The sequence below is a fragment of the Triturus cristatus genome, chromosome 3_1 (genome assembly GCF_964204655.1).
Source record: "Triturus cristatus chromosome 3_1, aTriCri1.1, whole genome shotgun sequence".
Lineage (NCBI taxonomy): Eukaryota > Metazoa > Chordata > Amphibia > Caudata > Salamandridae > Triturus > Triturus cristatus.
Window position 1 is genome coordinate 562,931,847 of NC_140583.1, and position 19,953 is coordinate 562,951,799.

The 19,953-nt window shown below is 41.9% G+C and overlaps 1 protein-coding gene across 1 annotated transcript in view; it reads left to right on the top strand.

The window, feature by feature from the left end:
• Positions 1-19,953, top strand: part of SV2B (synaptic vesicle glycoprotein 2B) — a 701,510-nt gene that overhangs the window by 512,069 nt on the left and 169,488 nt on the right. Inside the window, exon 6 of the mRNA XM_085644488.1 lies at positions 16,320-16,409. Within this exon, the coding sequence (XP_085500614.1) occupies positions 16,320-16,409 (90 nt within the window). The remainder of the gene's footprint in view (positions 1-16,319; positions 16,410-19,953) is intronic.

Sequence of the window (19,953 nt, forward strand, 5' to 3'; positions counted from 1 at the left end):
ATACCTTAGTGCCTATGTTTCGAAATAGAGGGATATGTAGGTGCTTTTGATACTAGTATATACATAAGCAGTTTCTGAATATGTGAATGAATGTATAACTCCATCTGTCACTCTGCAACTGGGAAGAGAGAGAGGCTCAATGCTTTGGAAACATGTATGTTAGTTACATTTTGAATGGTATCTTCTATGTAGTGTTTGACATAGGGGTCGGCAAGTGCATGAGTAAGTTCCTAAAACTCAAATTGATACTTCTCAATCTTTCAAGCACAAAGCAGCTTGCTTTATGGCATACCTACAGAATATCTCAGAGAAACATTATGTCTACGAAAACGTGGATATAAGACTTGCCAAGCAGCTTTTACATGCTTAGTAAAGGTGGCTGTGAGAGTGCAGAGAAAGGGTCTGCATGAGTAGTAGTTTTTGAAGAACTATTTGTCAGAATGGATGACGAGCTTGTGTTACTACTTGCCCACATATCTGAATAAGTGCAGCATTCTAGAAATAGCTGTGCCATGAGCACCGTGCGCGCACCCTAACGTGCGCGAGCGTAATTCTGATTGGTTGTTACATGTCAGTCAACGTTCGAATCAGTCGAAATCAGGAAGTGTCGGCCGCCATTTTGTTTGTTTTCAGTGCGAGAGTGGACAAGGAAGGTGGCGAACGTGAAAAGGGGGCAGGGTAGAGAGTTCCTGACCCCCTAGCCTTGGTCAGGGGGTCCATGAAGGACCCCGAAGGCAGAAAAGAACATATACATTTTTTTTAAAAAAATCGCGGAGGTTCGCGCACGGTGCGCGCACGGTGAAAAACCATTAAAAAAAAAAACATTTTAATAAGTAGTTTATTGAAAAATAAATATATAACAAAAATTATAATACATACATAACTTAGCATTTAAAAAACCGTACAAATTCACTGAAAAAACCATAGGTTTCACACACGTTATAGTTAGGAATTAGCATTTAAAAAACCTTGCAAATTCACTTAAAAAACCATAGGTTTCACACATGTTATAGTTAGGTGGATATTTCACTCGTAAAAAAAAATGAAATTCCCCCATTATAGTTAGTTGAGATAACTATAACTCGCGCGACCGCTACTCTATCACAAGGATGATGTCATCCGTGATGTCATGAGTGATGCCACTGACCATGTCATGAGTGATGTAATATGTGACGTCATGAGCAGAGGATTGCGGGCGCGCGAGTTATAGTTATCTCAACTAACTATAACGGGGGAATTTCATTGGTTTTTTACGAGTGAAATATCCACCTAACTATAACATGTGTGAATCCTATGGTTTTTTAAGTGAATTTATATATATATATATATATATATATATATATATATATATATATATTCCTTGTCGATGACCCTGTCTTGGATCATAAATGAGGCGCACTCCATGGGTTTAAATTTCTTCAGGTTTATTCGGCAGCAGAACACAAACAAACACCCGACAGACGCGTTTCGGCTACACGCCTTTGTCAATGTCGGTAAGGTTGACTTTTCTTTGTCTTTTTAAATAAATTCATAAAGTTTCATGGACATAGAGAGAGGGGATCACTATTACATTTCATGGAAATCAAAAAGGGAATTCATTCTACAAGATCTCTTGTATCGGCAGACATCTTGTAACGTGTCATGATTATATACCAACTGAATATTCACATTTAATGATCATTGTAATTCATAAAGTGCATATATACATCTGTGAAATTATAGCCCTGAATGGGCATGCATAAACAGAGGTTACTAACATGGTTGCCAAATGCTTTTTCTTTTTCATAACCACTATAGTTCCAGCACCTCTATTTGTTTCGTTTCATTCAATAAACATTGTAAGCCATAAAGTACATATATACATATATGAAATTGTAGCCCTGAATGGGCCATGCTCAAACAGAGGTTACTGTTGTAGTTGCTAAAAGCTTTTTCTTTTCCTATAAACACTATAGATTTAGCACCTCTATCTGTTTTATGTCTCCCCTATTTATGTTCCCTTCATTTTCTACCGAAACTTTCACAGAGAAGGAATTGGGGTGATACTGATCTAATGATTATTAACTTTAAGTAATGTGGACCCAGAGCTCTTCTTCATTGTTTAGACCAGAGGGGCTTTTAGTTTGTAACTCCAGTATGTATCTCGATTCGAGTCTTCTGAGCTTCTTGGTTCTGTCCCCACCCCTCTCATCTTTGGGAATGTGGTCCAGACAGAAGAACCTCAAAAGGTTCGGGTTGGACTTGTGGAACTCGTTAAAGTGGCGTGCCACTGGATAATTTGCATCATGATTTTTTATAGCACGCATGTGCTCCAAAATTCTCTTTTTAGCGGGATGAATAGTACTCCCTACATATTTGAGTTCACAAGGACAGGACAGGCAGTATACTGCAAATTCAGTATTACAGTTCATTAGTTTGTTGATTTTTCTTTTTGTGGTTCTACCTGGAATTGAGAATTCTTTCACCTTTGTTCCATTTCTACACGCCTTGCAATTCATGCAAGGGAAGAACCCTGTTATCTGATCCTTTCTCTTGGGATTTTTGGGGAAGTGGCTCCTTACGAGGTGATCTTTCAGGGCTGGACCTTTTCTATAGGTTATCTGTGGGGTTTTCGGGATATGTGTCCCTATCACTACATCTGTTTTTAATATTTTCCAATTCCTCCGGAAAATCTGTACAACTTCTGATGATTGAGCCGAATATTCGGTTATCATTCTCATTGTGTTGCTGTTCTCTGTGTTGCGGGACTTACGTTCTCCCATTACCAACTCCTGTCTTATCAGATGTTCCCCTTTCTTCTCCGCCCTGTTCAATATCCTTTCCTTGTACCCTCTTTTCCTCAGCCTACAGAAAGCTTCGTTTTTGGCTTTGATAAAGTCCTTGTCAATGGTACAATTTCTCCTTATTCTGACAAGTTCTCCATATGGGACCCCCTCTATCACACTGCTCGGATGGAAACTCTTTGCATGTAATGTACTGTTTCCAGCTGTAGGTTTCCGATACAGTGTCGTCTGGATCTTATCATCCTCAATATAGACTGTTAAGTCTAAATAGGGTACCTGGGTCTTACTAATACACTCAGTGAATTTCAGATTGCACTCGTTCTTATTTAGGGCCGCCACATAGAGACTCACCTCCTCGTGTGTCCCCTTCCAAATAATGAAGAGGTCATCTATGTAGCGGACCCATAATGCAATTTTATCTAGCCATTTCTCGTTTTCCCCTGCCCAGGCCACGTGCTTCTCCCACCAGCCCACGAATAAATTCGCGTAGCTGGGGGCGAAGCACGTGCCCATCGCAGTCCCTTGCTGTTGGTGATACATTTCTCCTGCAAACATGAAAATATTATTCTTCAAACAAAATTCTGCAAATTCCATGATCATAGCATTATGCTCATAATATTTTGCATGTCGCTTTTTTAGAAAGAACTCAATTGCCTTCAGTCCCTTGTGATGTTCAATGCTTGTATATAAGCTGGTGACGTCTAGCGTCACAAGCCACATGTCCTGTTCCCATTGAATGTTCGAGATAGCACGAAGAAAGTCCTTTGTATCCTTAATATAGGAACTCAAATCTCGGACTAGTGGATTTAAGAAGCAATCAATATAGATGGATACATTTTCCAATAGGCTATTCAGAGAGGATACTATCGGTCTTCCTGGTGGATTCTTTTGACATTTGTGCACCTTTGGCAAGTGATAAAATGTGGGAATTTCTGGTGACTCACACGTGACAAATTTATAGTCTGTGTCCCTTAAAATCCCTTTACTATGCCATTTCTTCAGAATCTCATGGAAGTCGGTTATGCTTTGCTCATATGTTGACCGAGTAACAATGTTATAGCATTCCTTATCTGAAAGTTGTCGCCAAGCTTCCTTTTGATATAGCTTCCTGTCCATTAGTACGATATTACCTCCCTTGTCCGAGGGTTTGATAATTAAATTTTCATCATTTTTCAAATCCATAATTATCTTCCATTGGGCTTTCGTGATGTTTTCTTTGCTCAGATTCGGTCCCTTTGTCTGTAATTTTTTAAGGTCACTGATCATAGAGTCATGGAAGGCATCTATTGTGTCGTATGCCATTTGTGGAATAAATCTCGATTTTACTTCTAGATTGCTGGGAGCACCTACTTGTGTGATTCCTGCTTCCTGTAATGTCATCACAATATCATGCTGACTCAACAATGTGCTTTCGCATTCAAGTTCGTGTAGGGCTTGTTCCAGATCTATTTCCCTGCTCGTAATGATCTCTTCTCCTTCCAACACTTCTTTCACGGCTGCAGATTGTGATTTTCCTGGGTGTAGGAGGTGCATTTTCATCAGCTTTAATTTTCTTACATATTTGTACAGATCGATACGCACATTCGCATAATCAAATTGGCTCGTGGGGCAGAATGAAAGTCCCAATTCTAATACTTTTTCTTCTTCCATCTTAAATTCTCTTGATGATAAATTGATAACTGTTTGCTTATTCATTGTTACTTCCTTTTCCCCCCACGTCTGCTCCTCGTCACCATGTGTCCTGCTGTTCCTGCTTTTTCCTTTCCTGCTTCTTCTTGTTCTCCGTCTCTTTTTTCTTTTTGCGGCGGGTGTGTCCTTGCAGCCGGTCTCTGTTTCGCCTGTCTCAATAATTGGTATTCTTGAAAAAAAGAAGGAATTGTTTCTTTTTCTTTACGTGCTGGTTGTTCGCCTTCCGATAGCTCAGACTCCGAAGTTTCTCTGGAGGAGGTTATCTGTGTTCCTTGTTGCATTAGCAATTTTCTGGGGCCTTCAAATTTCCTTGCAAAGGTCAGCACCCTTCCTGATGCATAATCTTCCTCATCCCGGAGGTATTTAGTTTGCTTGCGATGTTTAATTATACTTTCATAATCAATTAGACGTTTTTTCATCCGTTGTTGCAGCTCTTCCTTTAATTTTTCGTCTGTTTCAGCTGCTATCTCGCTTTCAATGTTTTTGATTTCTTCTTGTATTTTCAGTCGATCGCTCCACGCATACTTTATCAATATTTTCACCATGCCACTCGATGATGCGTGTGTGTACTCAGACCATTCCTGAAGTAACTGTGGATCCGGGTTTTCGTATGCTGGGGTTGTGTAGATTCGTAAACCCCTAGGGATCCGGTCGACGTCCAAATATCGTTGTAAGGAGGTAGCCTCCCACCACTTCCTCGTTTCGCGTTCATATGCTTTCTCTAGTCTGCCATACAGTGCTCGTAGGTTGCTTGTTTTTGTCGGAACCCCCGTGTTCGCCTCTGTGTCCGTGTTCGTTTTCCGTGTGTTTTTAGTGAAGATACTTTCTGCAGCTTCCTCCCTCTCTCTGTCCGAAAACATATTCCGGCACCTTAAATTCTTTGTTCCTGCCGCCTGTAATTATATTTCAATTCGCCCCAAACGTGCCTATCACTCGTTGAGTAATGCTTGTAGGAAGAAAACAGCAATTACAACGCTTACCGGAAAGGTTCCCATCGATCACCTCACGTCCTCCGACCCGCGGCGACCGTTGGTTTTCCTCCCATGGCTCCTCGTTATTTTGCCGCTTTCCTCTGTTCAATTCAATCTTGCTCGTCGTTCGATCGGCGTCTGCTCTATCCCGCAGCACCATAGAGTGACGGAGCCAGCAGCAATCAAAATTTTCCTGTACGATCACCAGCTGCTTCTCTCACAGCACGGGTGCAACCTCCACGTTGGTGAGACGCGAAAATTATTCCTTGTCGATGACCCTGTCTTGGATCATAAATGAGGCGCACTCCATGGGTTTAAATTTCTTCAGGTTTATTCGGCAGCAGAACACAAACAAACACCCGACAGACGCGTTTCGGCTACACGCCTTTGTCAAAAAAAAAAAAAAAAAAATATATATATATATATATATATATATATATATATACATATATGTATATAAACACTCACATTACCACTTAGACATGATCTCATAAAGATCAAAACGTTTCTACATATTTCACACTCACTTTTATCAACCTCACATACACATATACATTTTCAATATATTTTTTCTCACAATACAATGTATTTCACATACCTGAAAAGTGAGTTTGTTGGGGAAATAGTTTTTTTTTGCTCTTATTTTATATTTTCAGTACTCTCAAGAAATGGGAAAACTAAGCATAAGAATGGCATACCACTCTCATACAAAGCACCATTAATGGCAACCTTTTCAATAAAAACATGCTTTAATATTTTAGTTTTGAAAGTCAAGTTCTGAATGGTTACTACATGTAAACCCTTTCATTCACTTTTACAAAGAATCCCAAAATGAAGACTATTTTTGCATATTTGTGACTTCTTCACAATCATCATGACGGATTTGCGGAAAACAACGGGAGTCCAAAAACATATTTAGCTTGGTACTTTTATAACTTTAAGGGTACAGTACACTTTATTAGCAAGCAGTCACAAGGAAATGTAATGCGTATTACACAACAATCCGTCTAAAGATCTCTAATTTCTTAAAACAGACAACTCTTTCTTCTAATTCCCTTCCCCAATATACTCTTAGCACAGTCTCCTAGCAATGCACTAGAAACAATAGGTCACACGTTCACAGCACATACTAGAAGGGCCATACTAGTTACAAAAATGAGTTACAGCAGGTGCAGTTTACTGTACAGAATTAAAAGCCTATCCAAGTCCGCATTACACTTTTTTATTTTTCCTGCAGCCAATCATAGATGTAGTTACTTAAGCTTTCCAGACACTACATAATGTTATTCACCTCCATATTCACAGCATCCACTCAAGTATGTTGTTTTTGAAACCAGGAGCATACCTTCGTTTTATCTGCCTTCTATTTGGAAGACTGCCTCATTCAGCTCTAGCCATCTCCTGTCTCCTACTGCTGCTTCACTTAAAAATGGGTAGAGTGTGGATTGTGGACCACAGCTATGTCTTTTGGGCCAGAGAATCTTCTAGAAAGGGGGATGTTGACATGGACTTGGGTTTGGCTAATGTGCACATTACTTGTATTGGCCAGAGAGTGTTGCAGTGGCATCAATTGCTGCCTTTGGTTAAAAGCATTGTGGATTCCCAGCATCCTGACCTCATCATTATGCACTGTGGTGGCAATGATCTAGGGACACTGACTGGGGTAGGACTGGAAATCCTAATTAAGCAAATATTTGCACAATTAATGACATTTTTCCCTCACACTGTCTTGATATACTCCAACATATGACAAACTCAGAAATGGAAGCGGTCTAATCAGTTCTGTCCACAGATTGACGAAGCCAGGAAAAATAGTAATAAAACTGTTTGTGCATTCCTAAGAGACCATAACATGGTCTCTATCTACAATAAAAACCTGTGCTTCGATATGCATAGAATCTATAGTAATGGAGTTCACTTTACAGACAAAGGCAACAGGATGTTTCTCAGAAACCTGAAACTCTGTATCCTGTCTTATGTGTAGCTGTCTTATACACACAATGAACATAAAGGCTCTTCTAAGAGCCACCCTAGTGCCCACAATGTTGTTCATTTTATTTGTAATTATCTTTTTTAAAATGTTCAAATATTTTTGACAACTTCACGATATTTGCGAATACATCATGATATTGCAAAACAAAAGCAAACATTCAAAAGTCACTAGCACATTCAAAATGTATAACTCTATAGTTGATTCTAACATCATACTAGAAGCCAGATGTACGACAGTTGTGATTTGTGACTCGCAAATTACGACAAATTGCGAGTCGCAAATCACAATGTACAACAGTGTCTGGGACACTGTTGTGATTCCCAATGGGGCCGCAGATTGCATGCCTCATGAATATGAATGAGGCACAATTAGTTAAGGATGCCCTTGGAATGCCCTTTCCTAACCGCGAGTCGCTAAACACTATTTTGCGAGTTGCTATTTTTGGCGACTCGCAAAATAGTGTTAGTACATACCCCACAGGAATTTTGCATGCGCAAACGGGTCGCAAACCCATTTGCGCATGCAAAATCCCATCGTAGATCTGGCCCCATATATATTACTTTCTAAATAACTCCATAAAAACATGTATGAGTCTCTGAATGTGTCTGTGACCCCATGTATGTGTGTTTGAATGGGATCTGTGCCTGGGTGTGTAACTGTGTCAGTGGGTCTCTGAGTGGGTGTATGAGTGTCTGCCTGGGTCTCTGAGTGGGTGTGTGAGTGTCTTAGTGGATCTGTGAGTGGTGTGTAAGTATCTGAGTGAGTCTGTGAGTGGGTGCCTCAGTTTTTGAGTGGGTCTGTGTTTGGGGACATGAGTGTCTGAGTGTTGTCTATGAGTGGGTACACGAATGTCTGAGTGGGTCTGTGAGTGGGTACATGAGGTTCTGAGTGGGTCTGTGAGTGGGTGCATGAGTCTCAGAGTGGGTCTGTGAGTGGGCATACAGGTCTCTGAGTCAGCCTATGAGTGGGTGCCTCAGTGTCTGAGTAGGTGCCTGAATCTCTAACAGAGTCTGTGACTGGATGCAGGAGTCTATCAGTGGGTCTCTGAGTGGTTGTATGAGAGTCCTTGTAGGTTTGTGAGTGACTGCATTCGAATATCATAGCATCTATGAGTGAGTGCATGAGAATATGACTTGGTCTCTGAGTGAGTGCATGAGTATCTGAGTGGATCTTAGAGAGTATGTGTAAGTTTTACTGGGTCTACAAGAGAGTATGTGAGTATCTGAATGAGTCTATGAGTGGATTAATGACTCAAAGTGCATATTTGAGTGGCTGCATGAGTCTCTGAGTAGATCTGTGAGTGGATGCATAAGTATCCCAGTGGATCTCAGTGTGTTCATAAGTTTCTCTGTGGGTCTGTCAGTGGGTGTGTAAGTGCCTGAATAGGTCTGTGAGTAGGCGTATGAGTCTCTTAGTAGGTAAGACAGTGATTGCATAAGTGTCTGAGTGGCCCTGTAAATGGGCACATGGGTATATAAATGAGTCTCTCAGTGGGTACATGAGTCCTTGAGTGGGTGCATAACAATCTCAGTAACTGTGAGTGGGTGTGTCAGTCTCTGAGTGCATCTGTAAGTGGGTGCATGAGTCTTTGAATGGGCCTGTCAGTAGGTACATCAGTGTCTGCATGGATCTGAGAGTAGGTGCCTGTCTGTGAGTGGGTCTGTGAGTGAGTGTGTGTGTTTCTGAGTGGCCTGTGAGTGGATGCATGAGTCCTGATAGGGTCTGGAAGTGGGTGTGTGAGTCACTAAGTGCATCTTGGAGTGGGTTCATGAGTCTCTGAGTGCATCTATAAGTGGGTGCATGAGTATCTGAGTGGATCTCTAAGTGGGTGCTTGCATGTCTATGCAGGTCTGTGAATGGGCGTATGAGTGTTTGAGTGAATTTGTGAGTGGGAGCATTAGTGTGTGAATGGGTTAGTGTGTGAGTGGGTGTTGGAGATTCTGAATGGGTCAGTGAGTGGATCTTGGAGTGGGTACATCAGTGTCTGTGTGAGTCTGTAAGTAGGTGCATAAGTCTTTGAGTGGGTCTGAGTCAGTGTGTGGGTCTCTGAGTGGAACTGTCTGTGAGAGTCTTAAGTTGGTCTGGAAGTGGGTGTGTGAGTCTTTAAGTGCATCTGTGAGTGGGTGCACGAGTATCTGAATATGTATGTGAGTGGGTGCATGAGTCTCTGAGTACATCTGGAAGTGGGTGCAGGAGTATCTTAGTGGATCTCTGAGAATGAGCATATGAGTCTCTCCATGAGCCTGTGCGTGGGTGCTTGACTGTCCGAGTGGGTCTATGAGTGGGTGTGTGCATCTCTGAGTGGGTCTTTCAGTAGCCAGATGAGTGTTTGACTGGGTCTATGAGTAGGTACATCAGTGCATGTGTAGGTCTGTGAGTGGGTGCACAAGTATTTGAGTGTATCTCTGAGACGATGCATGACTCTGTGACTGGGTGGATGAATTCCTGATTGGGTATGTGAGTGGGTGTTTTACTTTCTGAACGTGTCTGTGAGTGGGTGCATCATTGTCAGAGTGGGTCCATGAATGTTTATTTTGCTGATATTTACGAATTCGGTGTGTCATTACACTGGGGGATGCGGTGACAATGAGCAACAAATTCACGAATATCATGCTTAGAAACAAAATCTGTTTAGCGAAACATTGTAGACATGTGGAGTTCCTGAAAGATCCTTATATGCCTATCGTGGTGTCAGGACTCCTTACATCAAGGTGTGCCATTTGATTTCAGCTTCGGGGCTTGTCCCAATACACTAAAATGGTGGCCACAACTCTCTGCTCAAGTTGTGGCTCGCCAATCACATCATCCCTATTGGTGTGCACATTTGCGATTCATTGTGAATTATCTGCGATCGTAGCTATACAAATGTGGATTTCCTTTGATTTCTCAACAAATACTGCTCAGATTTACACCAAATAATAAAAAGCGCAATCTGTGGATCAAAACCTTGCTTTCTGCCAGATTGTGTGTAATTCAGACTGCAGGCGTGTCTAATGAGTCTATGGGAATTAACATGGGAAATGCACTTTTTTTACCACTCTTTTTCTCGTCCCCCACTTAACAGATCAACCCAAAACTTTCATTGTGCAACAAGAATAATGCGCACACATTTTTGGGGAAAATGTTGTGAAGATTCGTTAAACAGCACCAAAGTTATAAGTGAGTCAAAAAGAGCTTTTTCTGTGGAAACTAGGTCCTAACTATAACCACCTACTTGCGACAACCACTAGGTACTATATATTTAAAAAAAAAAGAAAAACACCACAGGAAAAAACATTCTCTTTCCCTTGTGTAAGAGTTTTTAATATAGAGGTGGAAGGTTGTTCTAGCGGTCAGGCACCCCTGGTCAATCCTATGGTGCAACATCACCACTCCATACCTGCCCCAATCCCCTTGCACAGCATACGGGGACAGTTAAAGATGGTGCAGTCCAGAAGTTACTGATCACATCTCCTTTGGAAGGTTCAGCTCAACCCTCCACTGACATCACTACCAGGGAATTTCCAACCAAAACTTTAAAGAGGAGCCCCCTACTGTGTTGACTCCAGTTGTCTGGGCTTCCTCCTTTGCGGAGATAGGCGGTTCGTAGCCCTGGTACGGTGTGACAGCTAATTAATAGATGCAGATTTTCTTCCCCACTCCTTCCTCCTCATGATCTGTGCTTGTCTTCTCTCCTTTAAGCATGGCTTACACCCAATTGGCACATTTATATTACATGTAAGTCCCTAGTAAAGTGGAACTAAATGAACCCATGGCCTGTAAATTAAATACTACCAATGGGCCTGCAGTACCCATTGTGCCACTCACTTAAGTAGTCCTTTAAACATACCTCAGGCCTGCCATATCCTCCTGTGTGTGTAGTTTAAACTGCTATTTTGACCTGACAAAATAAACCTCTGTGCCAGGCCTAAGCATTCCTTTCTAATACATATTAGCCCCCCCCCCAGGAGTAGGCCCTAAACAGCCAACAGAACAGGGTGCATTGTACTTAAAAAGTTTTACATGTCCTGAGGCCTACCTCCCCATAGGATAACATTATGTTACCACATTACATTTCAATATTAGGTTGCTTTATTATATTTAATAAGTGATAACTTTCAATTAGGAGCAGGTAGCAATGCTAATATTGGTCCCCAAAGCATCGTAATTTAATGCCTTCTTTAATGGTAAAGTTGGCTTTTATATCACAATTCTAAAAATGTCACTTTTAGAATGCTGCGGTACAAAAGGGGGTGGTGATGGACGGAGCATCAGAACCAATCAAACACTCACACCCAGTCAACAGATCTGGGTTTGATCCATCACCGTTCTTTAGCCCACTCTGCCACCCCAGTTCAGACACGGCCATATGCAAATCAGTCTGACCCTGTGCCTCATGGGAACAGTCCAGCCCGAACTGCCAAGCCATGCCTTCCCTGGACCGGAAACAAGCTTCCTAGGACCGGTTTCTGGCATTTCAGCCGTCTTCAGCCAGGCTTGCTTGAATCCAGTGGCAAAGTGAGCAAGGGACTCACGTCTGAGCATACCCTGCCAACTTATGGCGAACAAAGCGGTACAAAAGGGGGTGGTGATGGACGGAGCATCAGAACCAATCAAACACTCACACCCAGTCAACAGATCTGGGTTTGATCCATAACCGTTCTTTAGCCCACTCTGCCACCCCAGTTCAGACACGGCCATATGCAAATCAGTCTGACCCTGTGCCTCATGGGAACAGTCCAGCCCGAACTGCCAAGCCATGCCTTCCCTGGACCGGAAACAAGCTTCCTAGGACCAGTTTCTGGCATTTCAACCGTCTTCAGCCAGGCTTGCTTGAATCCAGTGGCAAAGTGAACAAGGGACTCACGTCTGAGCATACCCTGCCAACTTATGGCGAACAAAGCGGTACAAAAGGGGGTGGTGATGGACGGAGCATCAGAACCAATCAAACACTCACACCCAGTCAACAGATCTGGGTTTGATCCATCACCGTTCTTTAGCCCACTCTGCCACCCCAGTTCAGACACGGCCATATTAGAATGTTGGCATTTTCTTGTACTAACCATTTGGTCTCTACCCCTGGTATCCTGTATCACATGACTACGTGTAGATGGCTGTTGGTCCTTCCTTATAGCTCCCAGTCAGTAAGACAAAGGGAAATAGGTGTTGTCAGGATGGGCCACCTCTGACTTGATAGGGGGCGGAGCTGTCACCTACCACACATGCACCTCACAAAGACTCTACCAAAGCACACTCACAAAGTGTTTCACACCCGTCTTTTGCACCCCCAGACAAGCAGGGGCCAGGGCAGGTAAGCAAAAAAAATCCAAAAACCTCTGGGGGTGGGCCATTCTAGAGCCTGCTCCTGTTTCAAAGCTGGCACCAATTATAAATAGTGGACCCTCAGACCTAACTCTTCAGTGCATCCCTGGACCTGTGGATGACTTAGAAGGACAGCTTTTCAGCCCTGATGTAAAATGTACTGCCACTCTGCTGCCCTGCTGCTTTAGTGAGAAGGACTGGACCTGCATCTTGAACTCAGGACCACCAGAGTGACTCCAATGGTTAGTTGACTGGCCTCCTGATCAGAGCATCAGACACAGAAAAGGCTCCAACCACCTTAAACCCAGCACCTGAACTCTGTCTGCTGTGTGTCTTATCCCATAGGTGGTGTAATCCCATATATAGACCCTTGGAAGTGGGCATGAAGGTGCTCTGCTAGCCCAGCTGTGGTCCAAGCAGTGTAATGCATCGCCTCACAGCCCCCCATCAGCGCCACCATTATTAAACGCATCCCCAACGCGGTACCTAGCAGTACCTGGCACCTAATTGAAAATGCCACTGCGCGATTCACCCTCGATGCAGGACCTTACATCGCAGCCCCCCTCTCCTCAGATCCCCCACTTCGAGATGCATCATCAATGCAGAACCTTGTATCAAAGCCTCGAAGATCCTCAGAATCGGCGCTGCAAAGCGCTTCCTCGGAGCTGGACCTCGAAACGCTCTGCAGGCCCGGATTTAAGGTACTTTGTTCAGTGGGCTTAACTTGGTCCTTGTATTTGGCTCAAACTTTATCACAGTTGGCCTGAACTTAGGACTTTTTCCTGGTCCGGCTTGACCAGATAACTACAGTTGGTGCTTTGTGCCTTTAAGCGCTACTTTTACCTAAATCGTTAAAATTACATTTCTCTTGTTTTACTAATTGGATTTTTGTCATTTTGGAGTCAAATAATGTATTGAATATTACTCTATTTTTCTAAATTGGTGTGGGATTTTTCTTGTGATGTGTTTTCACTCTATTTCTGTTTGTGTGCTGCAGAAATACTTCATACGTTCCCTCTAAGTTAAGCCTAACTGCTTTTGGGCCAAAATACCAGATGGTTGAGCACAAATTAATTTGGGTTTGCTTGTCCTTTCACCTTGACAAGATTTGCGGTACCTGCTTGGATAGGATTTAGACCCCCCCAACCAGAAACCCAATGCCCTACACGGACACTGGTGGTAAACAAGTGCAGTCCATTTACAGTGTGATTACCATGGGTGAGACACATGTAGCGAGACCCATCCACAGTAAAAAGTCCAAAACTGGGTGATCAAAAAGCAACAAAACCGGGTGTACTAAATAGGAGGAAGCCATTTTGCAACACAGGTGCAGAAGCAAGGACAAATAATCGCAGAACATGCTCTGTTAAAAAAGGAAAAGTGAGCAAAACGCTGACCTCTGCCTCCCAAATCATAAAATACTAGAGATTCTTGGTTGTATTTTTTATTTTTTCATATTTTAATTTTATTTGTATTACTTCAGTGTTGTATAAAACCATTCTGTTCTTCACCTGCTGTATAATCAATGGGAATGACTTTTACCTTTGCTACTATTCAATGAAGAACTGTTTATTTTGCTCTGACATTTTATTCATTATATCAATTGTTTTTGCTATTGAGGCCTTTGCTAGGCCATTCGAATTAAGGTACTACAGCATGACTAATATTGGAATAAAGTTAATTCTGGAATTCACAAAATCTGATGTATGATCAGGTTTTGCTAACAACCTTACATTTCTTTGCTTTCACAATATTTGATTTGGTTGTTAAAAGTATTTAGAAAAGGTTACAAGGGATTTGCTTGTTATGTACTGCAAATGGGTCTGTATAATAGCGGAGAGCTGCTCTTCTCTTTGAACAGAACGATTTCTCTACTGGATCCAATAACAAATATAATTGTACATCTTCTACAACAACGTGAAATCTGAGTGTTATGGGCAACCTATGACACATATAAAGAGGGTGCCACTGCCTTCCTCCCTGTGCCTGCCTGTGTGGGCTACTGTTTTCTTGTAGCATTTAGCTTGGAAGTCGACGGAAGAGATTGTGAGGTTGTGTTGCTGTTTCCTTTACTTCCAAGCAGATTTTGATAGAGTGGACATAAGCTCTTTTTGAAAAAACAAAAACGGCAGGGTCATACCCGAGTCATTATCTATATCTCTGTTTTTTTCTTGGTAAGTGGGTGCAAGTCGTGCTCAATACATTTGGAATTGACACCTTAAATTTAGCTTAGGAAATGGCCTAAACAGATCTGTATTCTTGCACAGTATTAGTTAGTAGATTTTATTGGTGGCAGATTTACCTGATATGCTCGTGAAGATCTCTTCTAATGTAGGAAACGATTATTTTGTTTCTTCTTTCATGTGAATGATGATCTTTCCTTCTCAATGGGAGAGTTCCCCCATTGTGTGGTGGTCATTAAAATGTTTTTACTTTAGCTTACAGCAAGGTTTTGGATGGCAAGGTGTGAAATAGTGAAAACTGGCAATTTGTCTGTCCACTCGAAATAGGCAGGCAGACAAATGGCCAAACTTTCAACTACCCCTACTCCATCGGGCTGCAGGAGGAGTATGTCAGCAGTGAAGACTGAGTAATCCACTTAACTGACTTTTAAGTTCTTCTTGACTCTAAATGAGGTGGGTGGAACTTCACTTTGGCAGAGAGGGTAAGCCACCGTTGTTGCGAAGGAGTACCTCTCCATCAACCTCTAAATCAGGCCTAGATATACAACCTTGAAAATCTTATCCTGTTCTGTCCTTTTCTATCCATGCCAATGAAACAATATATGTTGTTGTAGTTTCTGAGACACACAACTTTGACCAGGAACTTAGTATTTGAGTTTTTGTTAAGAGTGGAGACTAAATTAGTTGCTCAGTTTCTTAAATTAATCAAAAACCTTTTTCCTTAATTTATTTGATAGGTCTGTTCGTTATGAACTGTAATAAGTTGTTATCACTGTTTTAATGATAACGGATTTCATGATGTAATTTTTTACAGCTCCTATAGCAGTAAAACTTTTTGTTCGCTTTGAACTGTACTGATTTCACTATACAATAAAGTCTGATTTGGTGATTTGGTCGGGGATGAAAGTAGGCAGGTTAACAAAGAATTTGCATTTACGATCTTGGCAAGAGTCATGGATTTACTTTTCTTTGACAAGAGGTTAGATTCCAAATCCTCCATACTTTTCTATTTAGCCTTTGGGTAAATGTATTTCTTAATGAACATGCTATGATTTATCTATAATGTGCTAAATTGGATTTCTTCTGAGGTCAACAGAACACAAATTAATGTTCATCCATCCTGCAAAGTATTAAGGTAAGGGGCATGTAGTAATGTTCAACCGCGTTTAGCCTTAAAATGTTGCTGCACTGGTTAGACAATCAATGTGTAAAATAGACCAATGTGATTCTTGTATATGACAAACAGATGATGCAACTATTTTTTTCCCTGGCACCATCTGTAATTGAACGAAGATAAAAGTAAAGTTTTTTCACAAACATATAGTATTAACAATATAACTGCAAGTTTATTTTCAAGTAGGTCTTGATTTTCTAATCCAGTTATGTTTTTGGTCACCAGATGGGCAAGCATGATGAAGCATGGATGATTCTGAAGAGGGTTCATGACACAAATATGCGGGCTAAAGGAGAGCCTGAAAAAGTGTTTACTGTAAGTGAAGTACTGGGTTGTGTTAATTGTATTTCATGAAATGCATAATTCTGAGATGTTATTTGGTTGTATTGATCATAATATCTGAGGATTAGTAAATTATCTTTGTTTTGCTGGATGGGTATCGTCAAGGCTAAGAATTTTGCCTACGTTTTTTGTACATGAGACTATATACATACTTTAGGACAGTGCATTTAGTAGATAGGTCCTGTTGGCCTGGAGACACTATTCCTTTTGAATGGCCAACTGCTGTCTCCCACTGCTTGAGCGTACCTAATCGCACGGCTCCGCTATGTGTTTCCATCTCCTATGCAATACCCAACTACCCCCCTATTGCCATGGACGTCAACTCAGGAAAATGCCAGGGACAGCGGAAATGGCCTTTATCTCCCTAATGATATCACAGGTAATGATATTGCATGACTTTTGTTATGATTATGTCATTGGAAAGTTAAAATTTGGCAACATTAACTAAAAAGCAATACGTCAGGCAGAGGTTCATCCTGGGACAGTGCTGTGCAACAATTTCATCAAATAAGTAGTTGGCTGCTGTAATGTCCAAGTGCAAAACATAGTCTAACATGTATCCTGGGACCTGAGAGCAGGTACCAATGATCATGCATTGGCAGCAAACTAGTGTTAACCAATAACTATGTGTCTACTAATTTCATTAGCAACAACAGACCCTTTCATCATTGCATTTTTTCATGAACATCGGGTCCTTGTGGTTTAAACCAGCACCTGTCTTATTACTAATCTAGAGAGCTATGGTTAATTTTTTTAATGGCTAAAGTGGGGCAGAGATGTACATCAGTTTATTAAAATGAAATGGCTGCTCTAGGAAACAAGGTCAAAGCAGCACTTTGCATATGTGTCAGATTGTAAGTACTGCAATCATTCACAGGCATTGGCATTTATCAAAGTACTAACTGCTTATATGAAAGAGACCTTGTACCTACTGAATATTTCTTCAAGACCATCATTATATGACAGACTCAAAAAATATACTTTAATTTACTCTATTTTGCAATTTTGATGTCCTCAGCACAGTCACCCATTTGAACCTCATGTTTAGTTTTGATCTAAATACAACTTTCATGCAGTGCTTAATAGAAATAGCCTGATGTCATATTCTGGCTCACCCTGAGGTCGTCTTACACACACTGTAACCTCATGCAAAAAGAATTAAAGCTGACTGTTGGACCTGACCTGCTGTTCAGGGTCACCCCCAAGCCTTTTGCCTTTCACCCTCCACTTTTTGCTGAATTCGTTTTTTTGGGCCTTATGCACTTTATGACGGCTAACCCGTGCTAAAGTGCTTGTGCTCTGTCCTTAAAACAAGCTCAAATTGGTGTATACCCAATTGGCATGTTTAATTTACTAGTAGGTCTCTTGTAGAGTGGTACACCATATACCCAGGGCCTGTAAATTAAATGCTACCAGCAGGCCTGCTGTACTTATTGCACCATCAACTTAAGTAGCCCTCCAAAGCATGTCCCAGGCAGGCCATTGCAGCTTGAATGCAGTGTCAAACTGCCATGTTGATTTGGCATTTAAACCCCCTGCCAAACCTCTATCTCCCCTTTTAACATATGTCCCCCATAAGGTAGGCCCTAGGTAGCCCATAGGGCAGGGTGCATTGTAATTAAAAAGTTGGACATGTACTTTTCAGTTTTATATGTCCTGGTAATGAAAAACTCCCAAATTTGTTTTTCACTACTGTGAGGCCTACCCCTTCCATAGGATAACATTTGGGATTCCTTATTACATTTTATAAGCTGTCATTCCTAATTCAGACGAGGGGGATACGTCATATTTGGTACCTACGCAACTGTAATGATAAACCCTCTTTAATGGTGAATTCTGATTTTTCATCCCAATTTTGAAAATGCCACTTTTACAACGTTGGAAATTCCCTGCCCTTAGCCCTTTTGTGGCTGTAGCCTGGCTTGGGTCACATGACTGACAATCAGACTGTGAATTCCTCCTAGGAAGTCAAACAATAGAGGGATTAGGTGTGCTTGAATGGGCTATCTGCTGGCAGGATGGGGGTGAAGCTCAGTTCAGTCCCACTTACCTGAGTAGGCTGTACTCTCCATCCACACAATGGGCCTAACAACTCGTTAGTATCACTGCAGACAACTTTGAGCCAAAGGCAGGGGAGTCAGAAAATTCCATGCACTTCAAAGAGCCTTTCCAGAAGCTTCTCCCACCTTCCAGAAAATGGGCACCAGTGTATAAAAATAGGACCTTAAAACCCACTTTTCGGTTTACTACTGGACCTGCAGATGGGCTCTCAGAGAACTGCTTGCTGCTGTGATCTGCTGTGCACTGTTCCAGACTTATGCTGTACCTGGAAGGACTGCTTTGCTGCCTGGAGTCTTCCGTGAAGCTTCAGAGGCCAGCCTTGCTCTTGAGCCCTGCATCTACACCTGCACCTAGGACTACCAGAAGTGACTCCAAGAGCTAGTTTGCTGGCCTCCTGTTCAGAGCCACAAGGACATAACAGGCTCCCATCATCTTGAACCCGCACCTTTACCAAGCCTGAGTGAGTTTCCCCCCCGGTGCTGGACCCTTGGATGTTGTGCTAAAGGTGCCCAGATGGCCATTTTCCAAAACTTAGGACTTAGACAAAATTGGGCCAAAAAGTGCTCTGAGAACCAGGAAGAGACCAGGACCAACCTGCTTGACCGAGGTGCATCACCGGTTGGATTGACTTAGCAGCTTCTCCCACTACGTTCTTCTCGGCAGCAGCAAATCTGTTTCAGCGGTCCTTCTCCAAAGAGGTATCTCATGGAACTGTCTTCAGCTACAGCCCTCTGCTTTGCCCGCTGGAGTTTTTCGACTTCTATTTTATTGACTAAGTTTGGATGTAGAAATCTTCACCGCAGCTTCAACCCAAGGCCATCTGAAGATGAAGCTCCCTACTCGGACAACTCCTGCAGCCTTGCCCCCACTGAACTTTACCTTCTCATACATTCTCTTCAAGAATATTTCTAATTCCAAATGTAAGCGCTGACCGGGCCTAGTCCCCTTCTTGTATCCAAACCATGATCCATCACTGTCGGCCTTAACTTACGACTTTGACCCGTTCTGCCACAACCAGATGTCCGCGGTTGGTGGTTTGATCTTTTAGGTGCTAGATTTCACTTACAACTTTAGAAATTCATAACTCCGGTTCGACTGATCGGATTTTTGTCGATTTGGTGTCAAATAATTTATTAAAGTTTACTATAGTTTTCTAAATTGGCTCGGGGTTTTTCTTGTGTTGTGTTTTGACCTTATTGCTGTTTGTGTGCTGCATAAAACTTTACATATTGCCTCTAAGTTAACCTGACTGCTTTCTGTGCCAAACTACAAGGGTTAAGCACTGGTTAAATTAGTGACTTTTTGTGGTTCACCCAGTCAACCAACAAACCACTTTCTCACACTAAAGCACTCACCTTTAAAGTATAACAGAAATAAATACCCATCTAGCAGGGATATTGCATAATGTAAATCTAGAAAACCTGGGCTCAGTGTCAGCTTCCTCAAAGTGTTTGAT